General features: G+C 46.1%; 1 protein-coding gene across 2 annotated transcripts in view; it reads left to right on the forward strand.

The window, feature by feature from the left end:
• The window catches only part of Arhgap26 (Rho GTPase activating protein 26), a 382,948-nt gene that overhangs the window by 101,854 nt on the left and 260,057 nt on the right, over window positions 1-21,037 (forward strand). For both annotated transcript variants that reach the window (XM_051163712.1, XM_051163713.1), the window contains exons 2-6: window positions 4,303-4,398; window positions 6,201-6,262; window positions 9,757-9,828; window positions 17,952-18,053; window positions 19,369-19,479. In XM_051163712.1, the coding sequence (XP_051019669.1) occupies window positions 4,303-4,398; window positions 6,201-6,262; window positions 9,757-9,828; window positions 17,952-18,053; window positions 19,369-19,479 (443 nt within the window). The remainder of the gene's footprint in view (window positions 1-4,302; window positions 4,399-6,200; window positions 6,263-9,756; window positions 9,829-17,951; window positions 18,054-19,368; window positions 19,480-21,037) is intronic.

Below are 21,037 nucleotides of genomic sequence, written 5' to 3' on the forward strand. Positions count from 1 at the left end.
TCAAACTAAGGCACCAACCAAGGACAATACAAGAGGTAAACTTTAAACCCCTACCCAGATCTAGCCAACGGTCAGAACATTCTCCACAGTTGAGTGGAGAGTGGGATATGACTTTCTCACGTACTCTAGTGCCTCACATTTGACCATGTCCCCTGGATGGGGAGACCTGGTGGCACTCAGAGGAAGGACAGCAGGTTACCAAGAAGAGACTTGATACCCTATGAGCATATACAGCTGAAGTAATCCCCCTCAGGCACAGTCAGAGGGGAGGGGAATAATGGGAAAATGGGAGGGAGGGAAGAATGGGAGGATACAAGGGATGGGATAAACATTGAGATGTAACAAGAATAAATTAATAAAAAAATAAAAATAAAAAAAAGAATCATCCCAAATGCAGGATGATGAGGCAGAGGAGGGGGACCTTAGCAAGCAGGGCTTTGGTGTTCTTGAGCTTTCCCTGGCCAAGAGGCCAGTTCCTAGCCAGCTGTTATCTCAGGAGTCCACTTTGAGGAACTGCAATCCCTTTCTACATCTGGAGAGAAAGACGTGACTAAAGGAAATTCCTAAGGGTAGTTATATGCAATTAGAATAACTTTGAGGGCACAGAAGTGCAGTACATCTACCAAGATGAAATGCAATTATAAGGTTACCTGAGCTCTTCACTGTGTGGGTGTATACATGCATGCACAGTTACATTAAGTTTTATCCAAGAAGGGAGAATGGATCGACTGTGATATCATTGATAAAGATGTGTGAAATTAAGGTGGTTTTCTAAAGTGTTTGAAAAATGACAACACAAATGTTTTAAGGAAGCACCACACTTAGGTTCTATGCATAGGAGAATTGCTGAGGTGGAACTTGGTGTTCTCTGGAAGGGAAGGGCACTTCTGTGTGGCCCAAGTGAGTAGAAAGTTTTGGGAGCAATTTCTCAAGGTCCAGACTTGTAGCTGTTTCTATATCCTTATTTCCTTTGTCTCCTTGCGGGTCTTGTAGGCAGTGATCGTTTTGCCCTGCCCTGCCCTGCCAGCATCCTGCCTTTCTGCAACGACAGTTATGCAAAGTAAACATTACTGACTCCACTTTGCTCCTTGCTGGGTCTTGTGCTGCCTGAACATGATCCAGCGAGGTTATATGATTAGTGACCATGGTGCATGGCACTCACCCAGCCCTCGCACCAGCCTTCAGTCCTTCTCACTGGAACGTGTATGATTGAGTCTTGTTTACATGGAAGTGAAAGTTCCAACAGAGTGATGGTTTACATCAAGAATCATATTAAGAAGCAGTGATTTTTAAAAAATATTCTTACTTTATGTCTTCACCACTGTCCCAGATACCACAGGGGGACTGTATTAAGGAGGTGAGCAGTATGGACTTCACCCACATACTCCAGGGACCTCAGTCTAGAAGACTTATGGGTCATAAGTGTGCAAAAAATGCTTATATAGTAGGTCTCCCTCATCTGCGTGATGACCCCAGGCTCCATCCAATGGGTGACACTTTATGACTAATCTGGGGTCAGTAAACATGGCTAATAAGTAGGTAGCTTGGAACTTGTAGCCAGGATCCAAAGCTGGTTGCAGTGGAAGCCAGCGTTTGGGATTGATCGGTCTGTAACCAGTGTCTTATAGGAGGCAAATGGAAAAGGACAGTTTGCTTGAGGAAGCTGGAGAAGCTGCACTTCCGGCCAGGCACGGATGCCAAGCAAGGCAAATAGCAGGTGTCTACTGTAGTTTCCCTGACAGACTTCTCTTCTAGGTCCAAGGTACCTTCCCTTCCAGGTTCCAGAGTCTGGGATTCTCATTCCATTCAGCTGTCCTCCCTGGCTCAGAGCCCTGTGTTGACTGTGTTGCAGCTCATTACCTCATCTTCCACAAGGCCCAGATCTTGCCTCTCATCTGCTGTGGGCCACCAGGCAGTGAAATCGGGTTGCCTTCTGCCTGTAACCTGGCTGGGCAGCCTCCCGTAGAAGGCCCCACAGAGGCCCGGTTGTTTGTGACGAGCTGGTGCTTCATCTCAGTTGGCAGCTGCTGGCAGCACAGCCTTTCAGGTGCACCCTGGAAGCTTTCCCAAACTCAGTCTGCGTTTCACTTCTTTCTGCTTTGCTGAGGTGGTTGTCAGCATAACTCTTTCTTGTGCTGTGGGGGCGGCAGGGGACTGCCAGGCAGAAGGCAAAGGGACCCTAATCATACTCTTTGCCCAGGCCTTATTTTGTGAGTTCTGACTGAGGGCGCATTTGGACTAAAATGTGACTGTGTGCAGCCACACTCACACATTTGTTGTGCTTGTGTTTTGGGGCTCTTGGGAGCCTTCTCTTCCACTTTGAAATAACATCCTTTCTTTTTCCCCTCTTGCCTGTCTGGAGTCTTGAGTTTCCTTCCTCCCCACTGTGTTCCGACTTTCCGGCTTGCCAGGCATGGACTGTGTCCTGCAGGAGACTCTCTGCCCGAGAGGCCAGTTGTGAGAAAAGCCTGGTGGTTCCTTGCTGTCATGTCTGGATGATTTAGTTGACCCTTCCATGAAAGTGCCTGTACCAGGGAGGGATTTGAAATTGGATCCTGTGTTCTTTTCCACCCTAAGTGCCTCCTATTGTGCTGTGGAACAGAGTGTTTTGCTTAGGACCCATGTCATCTGAGCTGTGGGAAGATGGCCCGTAGTCTGTTCAGTAGCATGAGTTTCAGACCGAGAACAGCAGCACCTCCTGAGCCCAGCACCCTTTTATCAGCAGCCTGGCTCAGAGGGGACCTCAGGGACTGGATTTGTGTATCATGCCCCTTCATCATTTGTTCAACAAACCCTGAGCAGATTACACTGCATGTACCAAAAGAGATAAACCTAGTACAGTCTCGTGTGTGTGTGTGTGTGTGTGTATGTGCGCGCGCGCGCGCGCGCACGCATGCACATGCCCATGCCCCTATCCCTCAAACAAGCTAAAAAACAAAAACAAAAACAAAAACAAAAAACAAAACACACAAATCTACCACATGGACGCAGCTCTAACACTCCTTGGTCATAGGGTGAAGGGACCTGTCATCCTGTACTCCACAGATCCTTTCGCAGGCATGTTCACTGCTGCTCTCTTCCATAGTAGCTAAAGAATGGAAACAACCTAAATGACCTTCAGCTGAGGGAAGGGATGCTTTTATTTAGCAAGTCACGTTGATCTGGAAAGCCAGAACCTCCCATGTTATTAAATCCAGGCCTTGTTACCAGTTATGCCTCCTATTACCCTCCAGTGGGAGTTTGAACTTAATGCCATTTCCCTTCACTGAGGGAAGCCTGGATAGATGGTAATTTGAATGATTAGCTTAATCTGCAGGAAGGCTGCATGTGGAATTAAGTTAAGCCTTGTCTGTCAGAGGCCACTTAAAGGTACCTTGGTGATTTCATGCCCTGAACAGAAGCTGAGGGCTCAGGAAGGATCATTAGCTTTTATTACTGTCTTAAAGGAAAGTTTAGTTTTTAATTTTGACAAGGGCCCTGGAGAGTTGTCATTATAGATACCGTGTGTAGGGTTGGCTTCTTAAGAAAACCCCAGTACAAAACATTGCCAGGGCTCTATTCTTCTGATGACTATGGAAAATGGCTCAGATGGAAAGTTGTCAAGCTATGGGCTAATGAGAATATGTCTGAGAGGGTCTGAGAACTTGAGCCTTGTCTGTCTTTAGCTGGAAGAGGAAGCCAGGTATGCTTATGCCTTGAGGCAGGACAGCACAGGCTCTTCCTGCTTTCTCTTTTGGATCTACAGAGTGTATTACAGAATCATGCATGTAGGGTTTGACAGCATGGACCTGTAGCTATGGGAACTGATGTGGCTTCTGAGCCAGGCCGCTGCTTGGTGTCCTGAAGTGATGAGAGTTCCATGGGTCAAGTGGAGATGATAAGTCTTAGTGTGTGGTTGGAGGAAGCAGACGTGGGATGTATACATACATACATACATACATACATACATACATACATACATACATACATACATTGTGGTGCAGAGACTCAAACCCAGGACCTTGTGCATGCTAGGCTAGCACTTTACTACTGAACTTTATCTCTATCACATATAATTTGAGTTCTTAAAGCAACTGCAATAAAAATGTTAACTTGTAGAGCAAATCAATACTTTATGTAAACTATATAAGTATATAAAATATTGTTATAAACAAGTATTTATTATTTTGAGTTAACATTTCTTCTGTGAAATGATCTGAGGAACAAACCTTGCTAAATATACACTGAATGACTTAAAAAGAGCAACAACTAGGAAGGCCAATTTAACTTCAATAATTTGTGTTTTCCTCTTTTTCTCATTAGATTTGTCTTCAGCAAAGCGGAAGTTCGCAGATTCCTTAAATGAATTTAAATTTCAGTGTATAGGAGATGCGGAAACAGATGATGAGATGTGTATAGGTGAGTCATAACCTATGGAAGATAAAAACATTTGTTCATCTCAGCCTTTGCTTGGGCTAGGAAGCCCCTAAAACTGGTAAGGGTAGAAACCCAGCATGTAGTGGAAAAGCACAGATGTGCGGGGCAAGATGGGGCTTCTCCTGTGCTGGTCTCATTCACTGCTCAGTGGCAGAAGGAGACTGGGGTTCTTTAATAAGATGCTGCAGCCTTCCTCCCTTCAGTGTTCTTCTGGCTGATTGTGTGACACTCTCCTCCCCATCCCTCCACCCCTTAATTCAAGTACAGCACTAAGAACCTAGGGCAAGAGTGAATGCAGGTGATAAAGAAAATCGGATCAAGGTTGCGCAGTATTAGCTAATGGACTGATGCATAGTGCTACTATGGTTTAGTGGACTCAAAAACAAAACAAAACAAAAAACCAAACAGAGTTAACATGTAAACTGAACTTAGTTCAAGTTCTAGGCTTTTGTTTTGTTTTTGTTTTTCCCCCGAGACAGGGTCTCTCTGTGTAGCCTTGGCTGTCTTGGACTCACTTTGTAGACCAGACTGGCCTTGAACTCACAGTGATCCACCTGCCTCTGCCTCCCGAGTGCTGGGATTAAAGGCATGTGCCACCATGCCCAGCCATGTTTGTGTTTCTTTATCTTTTAAAATTTCACAGATTTGATCTAGTGGCCTTCCATTCTGGCCTGGTAACAGTTAGCTGGAGCCACGTAACTGTCACAACCCTCAGAGCAGGAACCAGGGCTCAGTGACTAGCTTCCTGTGTTCCCAGCTCTCCCTTCTTCCATTTCTTCACTGAGAAGTTGAGGGGCGCTCCTGCTACCCTGCTTTCTCCCGTAGGCAGTTCTGAGCACAGAGCACCGGCACAGTCAAGACGCATCACTTTGCTAAGGTCTTATATTCTAGTTTTTTTTTTTTTTCTTGCATCTTAGTTGATGCCGTGAAGGGAGAAGGGACTATGGAAAGCTGAGGCTGGGATTGTATGTAGCCCAGGAGTAGAGCATGTGCTCTGTGTATGTGAGGCTTGGGGTTCAGTTTCCAATACCAAAGAAATAGAAAGAATTGAGAGACATAGGGTTGTTATTAAGCCCATTAGATGTTTTTGAGCCCATTGTCAATCAGAACACCAGGATTTGGGTTTGGGCAAAGATAGCTGAGAAGTAGCCGAGAACAGTGAAAAAAAGCGTCCTCCTAAGTCATGATGCTTTTCCAGCACTGGCCAAGTGTTCTTATGCCCTCAGGGCTCCTCCATTAGGTGCCTGTTGCCGTCCTGAAAGATTTGGGCAAAGACCATCTGTGTTAGACTGCTGTGCCTCAGGCTGCATTCTGTTGACGAGAGGCTTCAGAACTCAGAAGAAGGAACCCAAGGGGATGGCGGTGATGTGGCTTCTGTTGCCCGCAGAGCTATTTGTTTAGTTGTCATTGCCAAAAGAAAGGTTGGATTCTGATGCAACCCAGCAACCAAGATTGAAGAGGTTAAATCCTGGACAGGAAATCCTTCAACTCCTTAGTGGAGCTCTGCCCCTTCCAGCCTCAGGGCTGGGAGCCTGCCAGCACCTCACCAGTCCTGGGAACTCTGAGGAGTAGGCGAGGCTTTCTTTTTCTTGGAGAAATCCTCTAGCTGATGTTCCAAATGCAATTATCCTGAATTTCTGTCTTTAGGGGTTAGTGGTTAAAAGATGAGGGAACCTGAAGCCAGCAACATCTGACTTAGGGCATCTGTTTGTATAAAAGGAATTTAAACCTGCAAGTTGCTCTTGCACACTGCTTTCACTTCATGGCCTCTTTCTTTCTTCCAGCGAGATCCTTGCAAGAATTTGCCAGTGTTCTCAGGAATCTTGAAGATGAGCGGAGTCGCATGGTGAGCATCTGGGGCTCTTCTCAGTCCCAGGCTGTCTGTACACTGAGGGAGTGAGGGATTTGCTGCCAAAGACCCAGGCTTAATCCTAGACTCTGCCTCTGGAGTGCTCGGAGGCTGTGAACCCTTGCAGCATTTGAAGCTTTCTGTGAGTGTTAAAAAACACCGGTGCACAACTAGAAGATCACCATTGTCCTCAAGAGCCACTGCAGGTCTAGGGCAGTGATCCAGTCACCAAGGCTGCATAAGCATCCCAGCGCCCATATTAAAGAGCTGGGTTGGTGGGGGCATGGCTGTCATCCCTACAGTTTGCTAGCCACTGGGTCTGGCCAAATTGGTGAGTTCCAGGTTCAGTAGAAGACTCTCAAAAAGTAAGTTGGAAAAGTGGACAGATAACTGTGGTATAACATTGATATCAATCTTTGGGACACATGTAGAAGCATGTACAAGCAGCACAACACACACACACACACACACACACACACACACACTCAATGCTTTTGACTGAGCTAACTTTGAAGAACTTGCTAGAAAGAGAAAGCATGTGTCACTGTGCCTTCTTAACCCTGTCCACAGCCGTCTGAGGGAAGACATCACTGCTTCTTCGCTCTACCTCTAATTCCAAGGCACCTGCCATGTAGATGCCACCCAGAAAATACAACCTGGCAAAGGAATGTAACTATGGGAGCTCCTCAGAGAGATATTCTGAAAATTCAGGAAGCAGATGCTCACTCACCTCTAGGTTCCAAAGCAGTGCTTTTAACTAGCATCTGTTGTGAAGTCGTTGATGGCTGGGGTCCCTCTGCATTCCCCGCATCCATCGGGTAGCAGGAGTGAGGTCTGAAAGAAGCCCACAGCAGGTTTCACGCTGGCTTGTCCCTGGGTTGGGCTATAGGGGCTCATTTCCAGGTTGCCCCAGAAGGATGCCAGAATTGGAGTGTTTTCCTTCTCTCTCTGTAGCAGTTGCTGATCTCCGAGTTACCAGACACTATACAGCCTGGGCCCCACCCTGTTGTCTGTAGCTCCTGTGATAACTCTGAAGTCCCACCCGTAGCATTTTCCAGATGAAGATACTGAGGTTTACCTGTCCAGGCTCACATGATTAATAGGCTGTTCAGTCTTGGTTCAAATCCACGTCACCATTAAACCAAAAGATGTGGGAATTTCTTTAAAGGCCCCTAGAGTACAGAAGCCTCCCAGTCTTTTCCTGGCAGAGACCCCACCCCCACCCCTCCTGCAGTTTGCTAGAAATGAAAGGGGAGCATCTGTGGCAGTGGCAGGTGTGGTGGTGGGTAGAAGGAGGTGAAAGCTTGAGTGTGCACATGCTAGTGCCCCAGAAAGGGAAATGGATCTTCTGAGTCTGATTCTTGGTCATGTCACTATTTGGGGGTGGGAGTGTGGTAAGCAGATCACCATGACTATCCTGCAACTTGCTGTAGCCTGCAGTAGGGAACGATGACCGGAGCATACTTCTTTCAACTTGCCTCTGCAATTTTATTATTACTCTATGCTGTCTACAGCGCAGTATCTTCCCACCCTGGGGCAGCTTTATCATTAGTTCAGCTTAGCTCACCAAAGCTGTGCCCTTTTGGGGGAGCCATGGTTCTCTGGGATATTTGGTCATCTGTTGTGTTATCTGAATATCCGGCTCATTCCTCAGATTCTGCATTTATCACATATGCCTGGACAATTACTGCGGGCATCTGTGTGGCTAGTAACTATGAGTCCCTTGAGGGCAGAGACTGGCCCTCTGTGCTGTGCCATTAGTCCTTACCGACTCCTTACTGTCTGCAGTGTCTCATTTGATCGACACTAGACAGGATAGTGCTAATCGCACTGGAAGGGGGACTTGGCTTGCTTCCCACATGAGCAGGCAAGGGCTAGCATATTCCAAGTCTCTTTAGGACTAGAGTCTCAGCATGGGCACCTGCTGGAATAACTCTGGGGACTTCACAGACACAGATGTGGTCTTGGGACCAGGACCAGAGATTGGTGGTCTAAAGTGTGGCCTGGCTACTGAGATTTGTAAAAGTCCCGCTGGGGAATCTCATGTGCAACTCAAGTTGGAAACCACTTATCAACTGGCTCAGTACACCTCTGTAAAGTTCAGAAACTTGCAGTTGGTTTATGGGAAAGACTTACATAAACTAATTAAACTATACCAGTTAGTTAATAAAATCAGGTAAGTTTAATACCATTGCCATGCTGTGGTGTTAATGTGCACTCTGCAGGGGTGAGTGATTTCAAAACGAGGAAACAGGTAAATGGGAGGAAAAAACTGAGACAGTGGGTTTTTTTTTTTTTTTTACTGTGTCCATCAAGAGCCTCAGGCGTTTACTGTGCTGTTGGCATTGTGAAGGGCATGCATATGATTTAGAGAAAATAATACGTTGTTGAAGTGGGATCCCTGAGATAATTAGTTGAGAGATGAGTGAGCAACAAAGATCGTAAAACAGTGTGCTGCTTTAGAAAAGACCTTAGAAGCTTAAAGAGCGGGAACACTTTAGCCCCCTCATTCTTTGGATTAGGAAATTAGAGCCCAGAGAATTGAAATGTTTTGTTCATGGTCACACGCTTGGCAGTTTGTCAAGAAGTCCCTCATTCACGCCTTTGGCCATTCAGAAGTATTTGAGTGTGCCTTTGTTCCTGATTTCTTCACTGCTTTGGGAGCACCAGGGGATGAGTGAGTATTTACAGGGTGGTGTGTGTCTGTAGATAGTGCTCAGCCAGAAAACTCCCCGGCACATGTGTTCTCAAGGGCTGGGTTTACAGACAGCTCCTCTGAACTATATTTTTGGAAGTCAGAGAGGGCCTCCACAGAGCGGTGACCTTTAAGCTGAAATCTTGATTATAACCTGTATAAGCACATCAATGGGAAAAGCCAAAGGCACAGGTCCTGAGGTAGGGCAGATCTGGTGCAGTTCAGGTCCATTGGTATGGCAGTGACTCAGAGTGTGGGAACTGATGGCTGAGCCCTGTAGAATGCATTTGGGAGGGCAGCCAGTGGTCAGGAGGCAGAAGTCTCAGCCCCAGTTAGTTCCTTAAGACAGCTCATCACTTGAAGGGTCTTTTCTATGGAAGATGCCCAAAGGTGTTTTGTTTTTAACCAAGACTCAGTACTGATGTACGTTGCCTGCAGCTTGGGTGAGTGGTGAACTTGAAGTGAATGGTCACTTGAAGCTTGAACCTTAGACTCCCTCTGGTACCAGGTCTCTACAACCTGTAAATGGTTGCCTGCCATCTGAATTCATGTTTTTAAGCCTTGGAAGGCTGGGGGTGAGAGGATTATATGTTCCAGGCTGTCCTGGGCTACACAGTGAGATATCTCTAGCAATAGCAAAGCTTACAGGAAGAAGGCCACATTGGGAGCTTGCACATGGATTCTGTCTTAAGGAGCTGTTATACAGTGACACATGGGCAGTGCTGGGAGACATTTTGTGGAAGAGCTGCTGTTATTCATTGCTAACTTGCCTCTGCCCTCTGCCCTTCTTCATCAGATTGAGAATGCCAGCGACGTGCTTATCACACCCTTGGAGAAGTTTCGGAAGGAACAGATCGGGGCCGCCAGGGTGAGGACTTTGCAGACTTTGTTCTTATGCGTTAGGGTGGAGGTCTGAAAACCGAAGAGTTTCCCTTAGAAAATCTGAGGAGTGCCTCAAGGAATGTTAAACTCAGCTGTCCTCCACAGACAAGAGCCCAGAGTCTCTGCACTTTGCACGAGGCTGAAGTGCAGCCATCTGTGGCCATCATTAACGGCCATCTTAGTGTGTTGTTACCTGATTGTTTGCTGCTGCTTTATAATCCACTTGAGGTAGAGGCATCGCCTCTTTGTGCTGGGTGACTGTGTACCTGGACAGCTGACTGACTAGTCAGTCTTCTCATTTTTGCGTCACTATGAGTGTGGAGGAAGGCCAAAATTGTGTTTAAGCAGAGTTATGAATTAGGCTTTGGGGCATAGGACTTCTCTAAGCCTCACTAAACAAAGTACATTTATGTGTGTATATGGGGACGGCATGCACAGTGCTCATGTGGAAGTCTGAGAAAACTGTCACTGTAAGGGTCCTGGCAACCGAATTCAGGTCAGCAAGATTAGTGGCCAGCACCTTTGAACAGCTGAGCTATCTTGCCAGCCTAGTCCATTTCTTGTTTTGTGTAGAAATGAGCCTGCTTTTGCTAGCATCTTTGATTCATCAAGAGAAACTGAAAAGTTAGAGACTAATGGGAGATTCCCATGGATAAGTATTTTTTCTCCATTTATTTGTTTTTTAATCACTTTATAGCCTGATTGAAGCGTTCTCCCCCTTCTCCTCCCAGTTCCTCCCTCACACCTCCTCCACTCCCCTTCTTCTCATAGAACGAGAGGCCCCTCATGGGTACCAACCTGCCGTAGCACTTGAACCTGCAGCAGGATTAAGCACGTCCTCTCCTACAAAGGCTAGACAGGACAGCCCAGCTAGGGGAAAGGGAGCCAAATGCAGGCAACGGAGTCTGAGACAGCCCCTGCTCCCATTGTTAGGGGACCCACATGATGACCAAGCTGCGCATCTGCTACATAGTCTAGGGTGTCTACATCCAGCCCATGCATGCTCTTTGGTTGGTGGTTTGGTCCCTGTGAACCCCCATGGGCCAAGATTAGTTTTCTCTGTAGGTTTTCTTGTGGTGTCCTTGACCCCTCTGCTCCTTTAATCCTTCCTTCCACTCTTTCACATGATTCCCCGAGCTCTGCCTATTGCTTGGCTGTGGATCTCCAAAGAGAATTCATGTCCTTACTCTAGGTAGGACTCGTAACTGCTGGCCTACTTTGGCCCAGAGGTCACCATTAGTTACCATTGACCTAGAGACACTGAGCCCAAACAGCCATTATATTCTGATCATGGTTTCCCTTGCCATAGCCCTTCCCAGATCCTTCCCACATCTCCACCTACCCAAATGCACACTCTTCCTTTCTCTCTCATTAAAAAGCAAGCAGGCAACTAGAGAAAGAATAACTACCCTAAACCCAAAAACAAACAAAACAGAATAGGACAAAACAAATAGGGGGAAAAAAAAAGAGCCAAAGAAAAAGCACATGGAACACAGGCAGAGACACATACACTTGCACTCTAAAATCCCATAAAACTCAAAATCTGAAACCCAGTTATATAAACAAGCTGTAAGGTAAAATAATGCCCAGAGAAAGCATTATGAGACCAAGAGGGGGGAGCACTATTGAGCTTCTTTTCTGTTGGCCTGCCCTTACGCATGGTTTGTATATATAGGGAGATCCTGTTGGAGGAGACTAACGTTTGTTATGTGTTACTGGAGAGGGCAGAGGGAAGCCTGCTTCCTCACCTTGACTTAAGTCACTAGCTATACTAGTTGGCTGACCCTCAGCAGAGTGTTAGAGGCTGCCTGCAGGGGAGATGTTTCTGTCATAACCAGTGGCAGCAAAAGGCTGTCTGTCCTCACTTCCTGATAGTCCAGAACTGTGGATGAAGTCAAACACATCCCCTTGCACCACCAGCAGTGGAGTTGAGGCCGTGCCACATGTACTGTAGATTCTACTTTGGAAACTTTCCTGGAGAACTCATTAAGAACATGCTTCTATTGGAGAATTGGGTCCAACTAAAGAGCATGTATGGACCGGATCTTGGCCCCCTACACACATATAGCTGATGGGCAGCTTGGTCTTCATGGGCGTCTCCTAGCAGGTGGAATGAGAGCTGTCTCTGACATGGACTCTGTTGCTTCTTGTAGATCACTTTATCCATAGCTGGGCTGTCTTGTCTGGCCTCAGTGGAAGAAGATGCTCTTAGCCCTGATGTGACTTGATGGCCTGGGGTGGGTTGGTATGGGAAGGGGGGCTCCTCTTTTCTGAGGAGGGGAAGGGGGTAGAGGATGGGAGGATGGGACCGGGAGGAGAGGATGGAAGGAGATGCAATTAGAATGTAAAGTGAATTTTTAAAAAAAAGAGCATGCTTCTTCCTCTCCCTGTGGCCTCCCTGCCTTCCTGCTCCCCCCTCTGCCTTCCAGTTGCGTTCTAGAAATAGACACGGTTACTGAAAGGACCATTCTTGGTCAAGGCTTTCAGATGGCTGTTCGGCCTTAGTGAAGGAAAGACCATGGAGGGACTTCTCTCCTGCTTTATAGCACATTTGTACCAATTTAAGTTTACATCTAGGAAGAAAGAACTGTGCATTGGTTTTGTTTCAGAGATGGAGGAACACATAATTTGAAGGAAGCCTGTTCTAAGATCTTGTCTAAGATCGACCCTCTGTGTGGTGATGTCTGAGACTGTATGGCCAAGGAGCTGCCTTCTCCTGAGTGGCCTGGGCCTGTGTTTTCCCATGCCCAGATACACATGGCAGAGAGTGCCTATGAGCTGTGGCGGGAGGGGGCCGAGTGAGTGTTTACAGGGGTGGTGTGCGTGTGCCTGTCTTCTTTACACTAGCTACTTCTCCTGAGCACGGACCCCCTCCCACTCGGACAGTTACCACAGTTACCAGGGAGGAGAAGCACAGCTCCCTCTGGGCTTAATATCACAGGATTCTATGACAGGAATACACACCTTTGCCTACAGGTGGGACACATGTCACTGCTCTAAGGTTCACCTGACGCCTACTGATTCTCTTAGTCACCAAATCATTAATAATTAATTTTGATACTTGGGGTGATTTCTCATCCCTCTCCCTTTGTTCTTTCTTGTTTTCTTTCCTGGTGTATATTCCACTCCACCCACCCATACATTTATATCACAATATTACATAACACAAACAAAGCTTAAAGGCAACCCAGGGAGCAGCCTCTGAGACACCCATGGAGCCCATAGGGCTCTATGTTTGTTTTGGGCAGTGGCTTGTTCATGAACTCTGCCTATTTGATGCTAAAATTGCATTACTTTTCCTGCTGCCTCTCTGCTGCTCTGGTTGCTATAACAACCTGTTGCACAGGGGTCCACGTGAAAGCTGCCAGGAAGGGGAGTCTGTCCTAGCTTCTTTGTTGTTGTTGTGACCAAACACCCTGACAAATGCAGCTTAAGGGAGAAAGGGTTCACTTCAGCTCACAGTTCCTGGGTACAGTGCATCCTGAGTCGCAGGGGTAAGAGCTTGAGGCACCCAGTCACACCATATTCACAGCCAAGAAACAGCAATGTATCCTGCCTCTCCTCCCCAGTCCTCGCTATACAATGCAGGATCCTGCTCTGACTGGTGCCTCCCACGGTGGGAGGGTCTTCCCCACTCAGTTAACATAATCAAGATAACCACCATAGTTAGGTTGAAGCCTGCCTTCCGCGTCATTCTAGATTCTGTCAAGTGGACAGCACTAACCATAACAGGGCCCTTGGGAATTCTTGTACTAGAAGCCATTCAAGAGTAAAGTGTGAGGCCAGATCTTGACATAACTGTGGCCCTTAGTTCATGTTTCTGAATTGAGCAAGCTGGCCTTTTCTGCACAGGAGATAGTGTAATACCGCCGTGCTCTGTAGTAAGTAGACTAGACATCTGAGAGTAGTGGTTAAGAGTTGGCCTAGGGTTAGGCTGCTTATTCCAAATGTCACTTCTGCAAAGTTGCCTGTGAACCTCCACATCTCCATTTCCTCATCTTTAAATGGGGATAATAAGACTTCACCCTGTAGAGTACTTATGAGTAAATGAGTGAATTCATATGAGGCACTTACAGTAGTATGTATCCTATAGCTATTTGAACAGAGGGACAGTGTTTGTAATTTTGTCATTCACCTGTGGTTATGACACGAGGTATATACAAACCGTTAAAGAGTATGTGAGAAGGGCAGAAGATATGACTCAGTGGATAAGTGTGTATTTTGCTTTTGCAGAAGATGTCAGTTTCATTCTAGGACCCATATTGGGTTGCTCACAATTATCTGTAATTCCATCTCCAGGGTATCTGATGCCCTCCTCTGGCCTTACATGTGTACCCCCCAAAATAAATAAATAAAAATAAAAAATAAAACAAAAGAACATATGTGAGAGTTGAGTAGTAAGGGCTGGTGAATAACAAGAGGGTATGGATAGAGAGGAAGGCATCAGACACAAAGCTATAGACAAGTCTCTTGTTTCAAATTGTGGTGCATGCTTAGTAGGGTTGCCGTCATCAAGCTAATCCTTGCAAGTCCAATGTTGCATTTGATGAAAAGGAAGTGGTTGAAGGTGGCAGATACCTTATACCAACATCATCACCATTACCACCGCTGTTAACATTATCATCATTACTGTCACCATCACCAGCGACAGCAGCAGCAGCAGCACTACCATCCAGGACCACCAGCATTATCAGTACCATTACTACAGTTACTACCATTGTGTCAGTTAGAGTTTCAGTTGCTGGGATAAAGCACCATGACCAAAAGCAACTTGAGGAAGAAAGGGCTTAGTTACCCTACACTTCAGAAGGTGTCACCAGAGGAAGTCAGCAGGAACCTGGAGGCAGGATGTGAAGTAGAAGCTGTGGAATAACATTGCTTACTGGCTTGTTCCTCATGACTTGCTCAACTTTCTTTTTTCGTTTTTAAAATATATTTTATTAATTTATTCATATTACATCTCAATTGTTATCCCATCCCCTCCCATTTTCCCCTTACTCCCTTCCCCTATGACTGTGACTGAGGGGGAACCTCCTCCCCCTGTATATGCTCTTAGGGTATCAAGTCTCTTCTTGGTAGCCTGCTATCCATCAACTTGCTTTCTTAACAATCCTAAGACCACCAGCTCGGGAGTGGCACCATCACCCACATAAATCAAGAAAATGCCCTACAGGCCAATATGGTGGGGGCATTTTCTCAGTTGAGGTTCTGTCTTCATAAATGGCTCTAGCTTGTGTCAAGTTGACACAAAATTTGCCAGCACAACCATTATCATCTCCACCAAGCATTACCACCACCACTATCACAAGTACCATCACAATTACGATGACAGTTCTACTACCACCAGCCCCATCAGTACCACCACCAGTACTACCAATGGCCTCTCTCATTGCCATTATCATAGCACCATCACTGTTGGCACCACAGCTATCACTCCTCACCATCATCACCACCAATGATATATGCTGAGAGCTCTCCATGCTTACTAAGTAGTGTATGTAGTTTAGCTCATTTAATCCAGGTAACTGTGAAGAGTGAGTACTCTTCCTTTATTGCAGAGTTGTGATCTGGAAGACAACACCTGAGCAATGGTCTCATCTACATCTACCCTGTGCTTGTAGATGAGAAAGCTGAGTCCTAGAAAGTGGTGGTAGTTCTTAGTCTTGCCACTCTAGAGTTTGAACTGTATTCCAGGATCCTGGCCGACCCTGTTCCTCTGGAAGGTAGAGACTGCCTTTAAGTCCTAAGTGCCCAGGTAACGTACCGCCCCACCTTGAGAATATTACCTTATTGTGGTGGTTAGTAGTGACTGATGCTGGCCTGACATGATGTCAAACCTCCAGAGAGGTGGTCCTCTGCACGTGCCTGGGAGGGGTTGCCTTGATTAGGTAGTTGAGGCAGGCACCATCCTAAATTGGGGCAGCAGCTCCTAGGCTACAGAAAAGGGAGAAAGATAGGCTTTGGATAAATGGTTTAGCATGTGCTGAACTTTGAGAGGACCCAGGTTCAGCTACTGGCACTCACGTTGGGCAGCTTATACCACCTCCAGCTCCAGAGGATCCAACTCAGATGCACATTTACATGGGAGTATGCACCCCTCCAAATAAAAAATACAACAAATCTTAAAAAGTAAAAGGGGCTGGAGAGATAGCTTATCAGTTAATAGGCTATATAGTGTTCTTCCAGAGGGCCAAAGTTCAGTTCCCAGCACCCATATCAGACAGTTCACAACAGCCTGTAACTCCAGTTCCAGGGCATTCCAAGGGCACCTGCACTCACTTGCACATATCCATATGCAAACACCCTGAGATGCACATAATAAAAACAGTTCTTTTAAAGAAGGAAAGGAAAAGCTGGCTGAGCGTCAGCACGCGTCTCCCTTTGCTTCACTGACTCTGCATGCAGGGTGGCCACCTGCCTTGGACTTCAGCACCACAGCTTCACTGCCGTGATGCGAGTGAGCCAGAATCCTCCCTTTCTTCCTGAGCTTGCACTTGTCAAGTATATCCTGATAGCAGTGAGACAGGGCACTGGCATACCATGTTTTAAGACTTTCCCTGTGAGCCCTGGCACTGTCTTGGCATAGAAGCAACTGCTTTTTCTTTCTCTCTTTCTCTGTGCTCTAATTATGGCTATCCATTGGCCATGGACTATGGAGGCACCAGTCGCCAGAAAGTTACAAAATGCCAGTGACTCATGTTCCCCAGTCTTTCCTAATCTCTGCAGTGGCACTGCCTGGCCCTAGGGTGCTCTGTGGGGTTGCTGGCCACTAGGCTGGTGAGAGTAGATGCCTGTGATGTGAACATTGAATGGAGCTGGAAATTGTGGGCTAATGAAGAAGAATTGCTGGGGCAGTGTTTCTACAAGCCTTGTCTTCAGTTGCGCTTGCTTGCTTCATGGCTGGAGTATGAGTAGGCTTTTTAGCCAGACTCAGAAGTGTAGGAATAGAGTCATGCCTGCTCAGAGGGTGTGTGGTCATCTTCTGCTCTCCTTGAGGCTGAGGATCTTGCTGTTAACCAGATAAATGCTGGAGTATGAGAGAACTCAGTGTTACACCCTAGGGCATTAACATTGCTGCCTCTCTTTTCTGGGAGTCCTCTGTCTCCTCAGGGGTTCAGGAGGTCTCAGTTTCCCTTTTTGTTTGTTTTGTTTTCTGTAGCCCTTGCAGTAGTAGTCTGTAATTACACTGCTTATTTGTTTCCTGGTTAATTTTGTTTCTCTTTCTGCTAGGGTACTCTCATCACAGTGGAGGAATCACTGCCCAAAGCAGAGCTGAGGGCAGAGTGGTTGCTCATCATGAACTTGTTAGATGAAAAGAGAGAGGGCTTCTTTATCTGACTGGAAAGAGCTTTCTCTTAGAGGCTTTAGAACTGCACACAGTATCTCCTCTGCGCCCCGGATGAGTCAAAAGCAGACTGACAAAGTTAGTGTACCTGAGTGTCCCTGTAGGACTGGAGCAGCTTCCTAGCCCCTTGACTTGCCCTGCCCACTGCAGTGTGGAGAGCAAGGTGACTGCAGGTGACTGCGTCCCCAGTGAGCAGAGCGTGGGCAGAGCATGCTAGCTTGATGTCAGCATTGTCTGTCGTTCTCAATGACATTTTGCAAATTGGCTTCCTTCTGAGATTTCTTACCTATAAAATGGGAAATAAAAATAGAACTTTGGTGACTCAATAGCTTGGTGGGAGAGCACAGGTTGATATGTATATTATGAAATTAATTTTTATTTTTAGACAGTAATTTAAGCTAATAGCAATTTCTCAGCATAAGGAAAGAATTTTTGTGTCCCATTTTCTCGACTCACGTTTACACGGGCCACACTAGGTTTGAACCGTGCCGTCTCTACATTCTAGTCTGTTACAATCCAGGCCTCTATCGTATAACATTTCCTGGGTGTCCTATGCTGTCACCATCACAGGTCCCATCCATGGGCAGCAGTGATGGTTCTGCTTTTGTTTTGTGAGTTGTCTGCCTCGATGGACATTGTCTGAAGAGCATTGATCACTGAGGGTAGAGGGAGCTGTCAACGTGAGCTCACTAAGGCCTCGGGGGATCCAGCTACCTTTCTCCTGTAACCTCTTGACTCTTTCTTTTCTCTGCCCTCGCCCCCAGGAAGCCAAAAAGAAGTATGACAAAGAGACAGAGAAGTATTGTGGCATCTTAGAAAAGCATTTGAATTTGTCTTCCAAAAAGAAGGAATCCCAGTTGCAGGAGGTAAGCCACCACAGAGCTCCTGCATGGTGTTAGTGTGTGCTCAGTGCTGGGGGTAAATGCTGGTTGCCATGTGTGAGTCAGGTCTTCTGGATGGAAGGAGACCTGAGTAAAGACTCAGTCCAGAAGCCTCCTCCAGGGCATGCCCCCCACCCCCGTCCTCCCACCACTTCCCTGGGCTCTTAACCTGCTAGTGGCCGAGGGGCACAGTGGTGCCCACTAAGCAGCCGAGCCTCTTTCTGGGTGTGCGTCTTCATTTCAAGCTGGGATTTGCCTTGCCCTTCTCTCACCCTCAGCCTTAATGTGGCATTGTTGCCCGTCCTTGGTAAGCTTGACATCCTGCCTCATGTCAGGACTGGCATCTGAAATACTTTAGTTATGTTTCCTTTATAATAACATTTCTTATAGTTTCAATACGGCATTCAATACTTATCCTTTTCTCTTTTTAGTTTTAACAGTATTTTACTGTCATACATGTATTTTGAACATTGTTAATCTTTTTTCTTTTTTTTTTTTTTTAAAAGAAAATATTCGGGTGGCAGAAACCTGTAATGCCAGCACTTACTAGGCCACTGAAGGAATATTATGAATTCAAGGCCAGCCTGGGCTACATAGGAAGAGACCCTGTCTCAAAATACAAGGAATTTGGGGTATAAGCTTAGTGGCAGAATGCACGGCATAGGTCGATCCCCAGCACCACCACAAAAAAAGAAAAAAATTTCCTGACCTGATCATGGTTTTCTTGGATTTGAATTTAAAAGATCATTATTGGAAATTCCTTTAAAAAGTGTTAATTTGGGAAGAAAAGTCAGTGTGGCATCCATGGAGCTACTACCATTTTCACTGTTTGTGGTGGAGCTTTGGGCCTTTAAGTCCATGGGGGAGAATGGCAGCATCATGGAGTAACGCTGCCACCTAGTGGATGGTGGCGATATTTTAAAAAGCAATGTGTTCTTCAAAGGCTAAGGAGTTTGCACCCAAAATAGTATTTGTTCTTCAACTAATATTTACTGGGTATTTCTATGAATGTTTGCTCAAGATAAGGCGTATTTTGTGGGAGTGAGATGAACTTATAGTTCTGGAGAAGCCTCTCTCAAGAAATGCAAAATAGTTGCTTGATAGGTCAAGCTGGAGTGGTGTGTCTGTCCGTCCGTCCCGTAGACAAAGTGTTTGGCATAGTGTCCAGTATCTTAACATTTTTCTTCCATATCATGCCATTTGATTTCTTTTAAAAACTCACCTCGGTCTATTTTCTCCTTGCTTACTATAGTCTTTAGGTAATGACTTGGTTCTCTGTTGAATTCTATCTTGTTTGCAGGCAGACAGCCAAGTGGACCTGGTTCGGCAGCACTTTTATGAAGTGTCCCTGGAGTATGTCTTTAAGGTTCAAGAAGTCCAAGAGAGAAAGATGTTTGAGTTTGTGGAGCCTGTGAGTAGCTGTTTACTTTCATCTGAACTAGCTGGCAGGTAATGGTACTTTCCACCCCACAGGAGGATGCTGAGCAGCCCCAGCCCAGAGCTGTGCTTTCTTCTGAGTGGCAGGGCCCTGGGAGTTTGACTCCCTGCACTCCTCCCAGCATGGGAGCATCACAACTTAGTGATGGAGATAGCACAGTCAGCATCCGCTCCTGCCTCTGGATGCCTGCGATTATACTATTTGATCTGCAAGAGCAATGTGCAAGTGGGAGTCCAGGGGGAGGGGCACCCATCTCGCTCGATAGGAAATAGTCACAGTCTAACAGTTCTACTTTGTCCCACTCTTCCATCAATAATCCAGATGTAGGAGTCATTCTAGGAAACAGTGGGATGTACGCTATAGTGTTCTCATTCTGTCTCTGGCTTCAGAGCCCTCTCTGCCCCATCGAGTTGTATGTAAGGTGACTTCTCAGTAGATTTGTCATAGGCTAATAGAGCAGCACAGAGATTCTACTCAGGGACCATGGATGGAATTCAGACGTGGCCAGTGTCCCATAGGGCATGAAAGTATGCCACATAGAAAGAAGTCTGACCTTTAGGTTGTACTGTCATTGTCATGGTTCCATTCAGCTGTGGCACCACTCTGCCTACGGTGGCATCTGAACATGGAATCCACAGCAGGAAGAATTTATGGAGGCTCCAGGCTAATAAGAGCCTTAGCTTAAAACCCATGAGCTCTTTGATGTTTTTAGCCATAATATGGCCTCTGATTTAGACTTAAACTTAGGGTCTCTGTATAGATAAAAGACCTGAGTTTTCCTGGTTGCCTATCGAAGACCCACACAAGGTCAAGCTCATCAATATTCCTGCATGGGGCCTCACATGCCCCACTGCCAGTTGAGAAGCTACAGGTAGTCAACAGTTGTAAGGGGAGAGAATGCTTTTTTCAGGCTGGGGCCCCTACTAGATTGCCCATGCTGCTGTGGACAACTCTGACTGACTCAGTTGGGTGTGCTTGTATGTGTAAGAGTGTGTATGAGTGAGTGTGCATATGTGAGTATATATGAATGTGCAAGTGTGAGTGTATATATGAGTGTTTGTGTGTGAGTGTATATATGAGTATGTTGTGTGTATGTGAGTGTGTACATGACTGTGTGTGTGTGTGTGTGTGTGTGTGTGTGTGTGAGAGAGAGAGAGAGAGAGAGAGAGAGACAGAGACAGACAGACAGACAGACAGACATGAAGTTGGGAAAAAGAGGAAGGGATGGGGAGAAGTTAGGGCAGAGCGGATTTGCCAAAATGCATTCATGTATGAGGAATTTCAAAAAACATTTAGCCATAAAAAAAAGACCTTTAAAATATAGAAAATAGTATTCTTAAGCAAATATGCTTTGATTTTTGGTGAATATTTTTCTAGCTGGCCCATCTGACTTTTGAGTTTGATCTTTCAGTAGACATGTTCATCAAATTAGATATTACACCTACTAGTTTGGGTTCAGTGACAATCACAAACCCATCACACAATAGATGCTTAGTTCAGACATGTTTGTCAGGCTTGGCGTGGCTCATCT

This window comes from Acomys russatus, chromosome 20, assembly GCF_903995435.1.
Source record: "Acomys russatus chromosome 20, mAcoRus1.1, whole genome shotgun sequence".
NCBI lineage: Eukaryota > Metazoa > Chordata > Mammalia > Rodentia > Muridae > Acomys > Acomys russatus.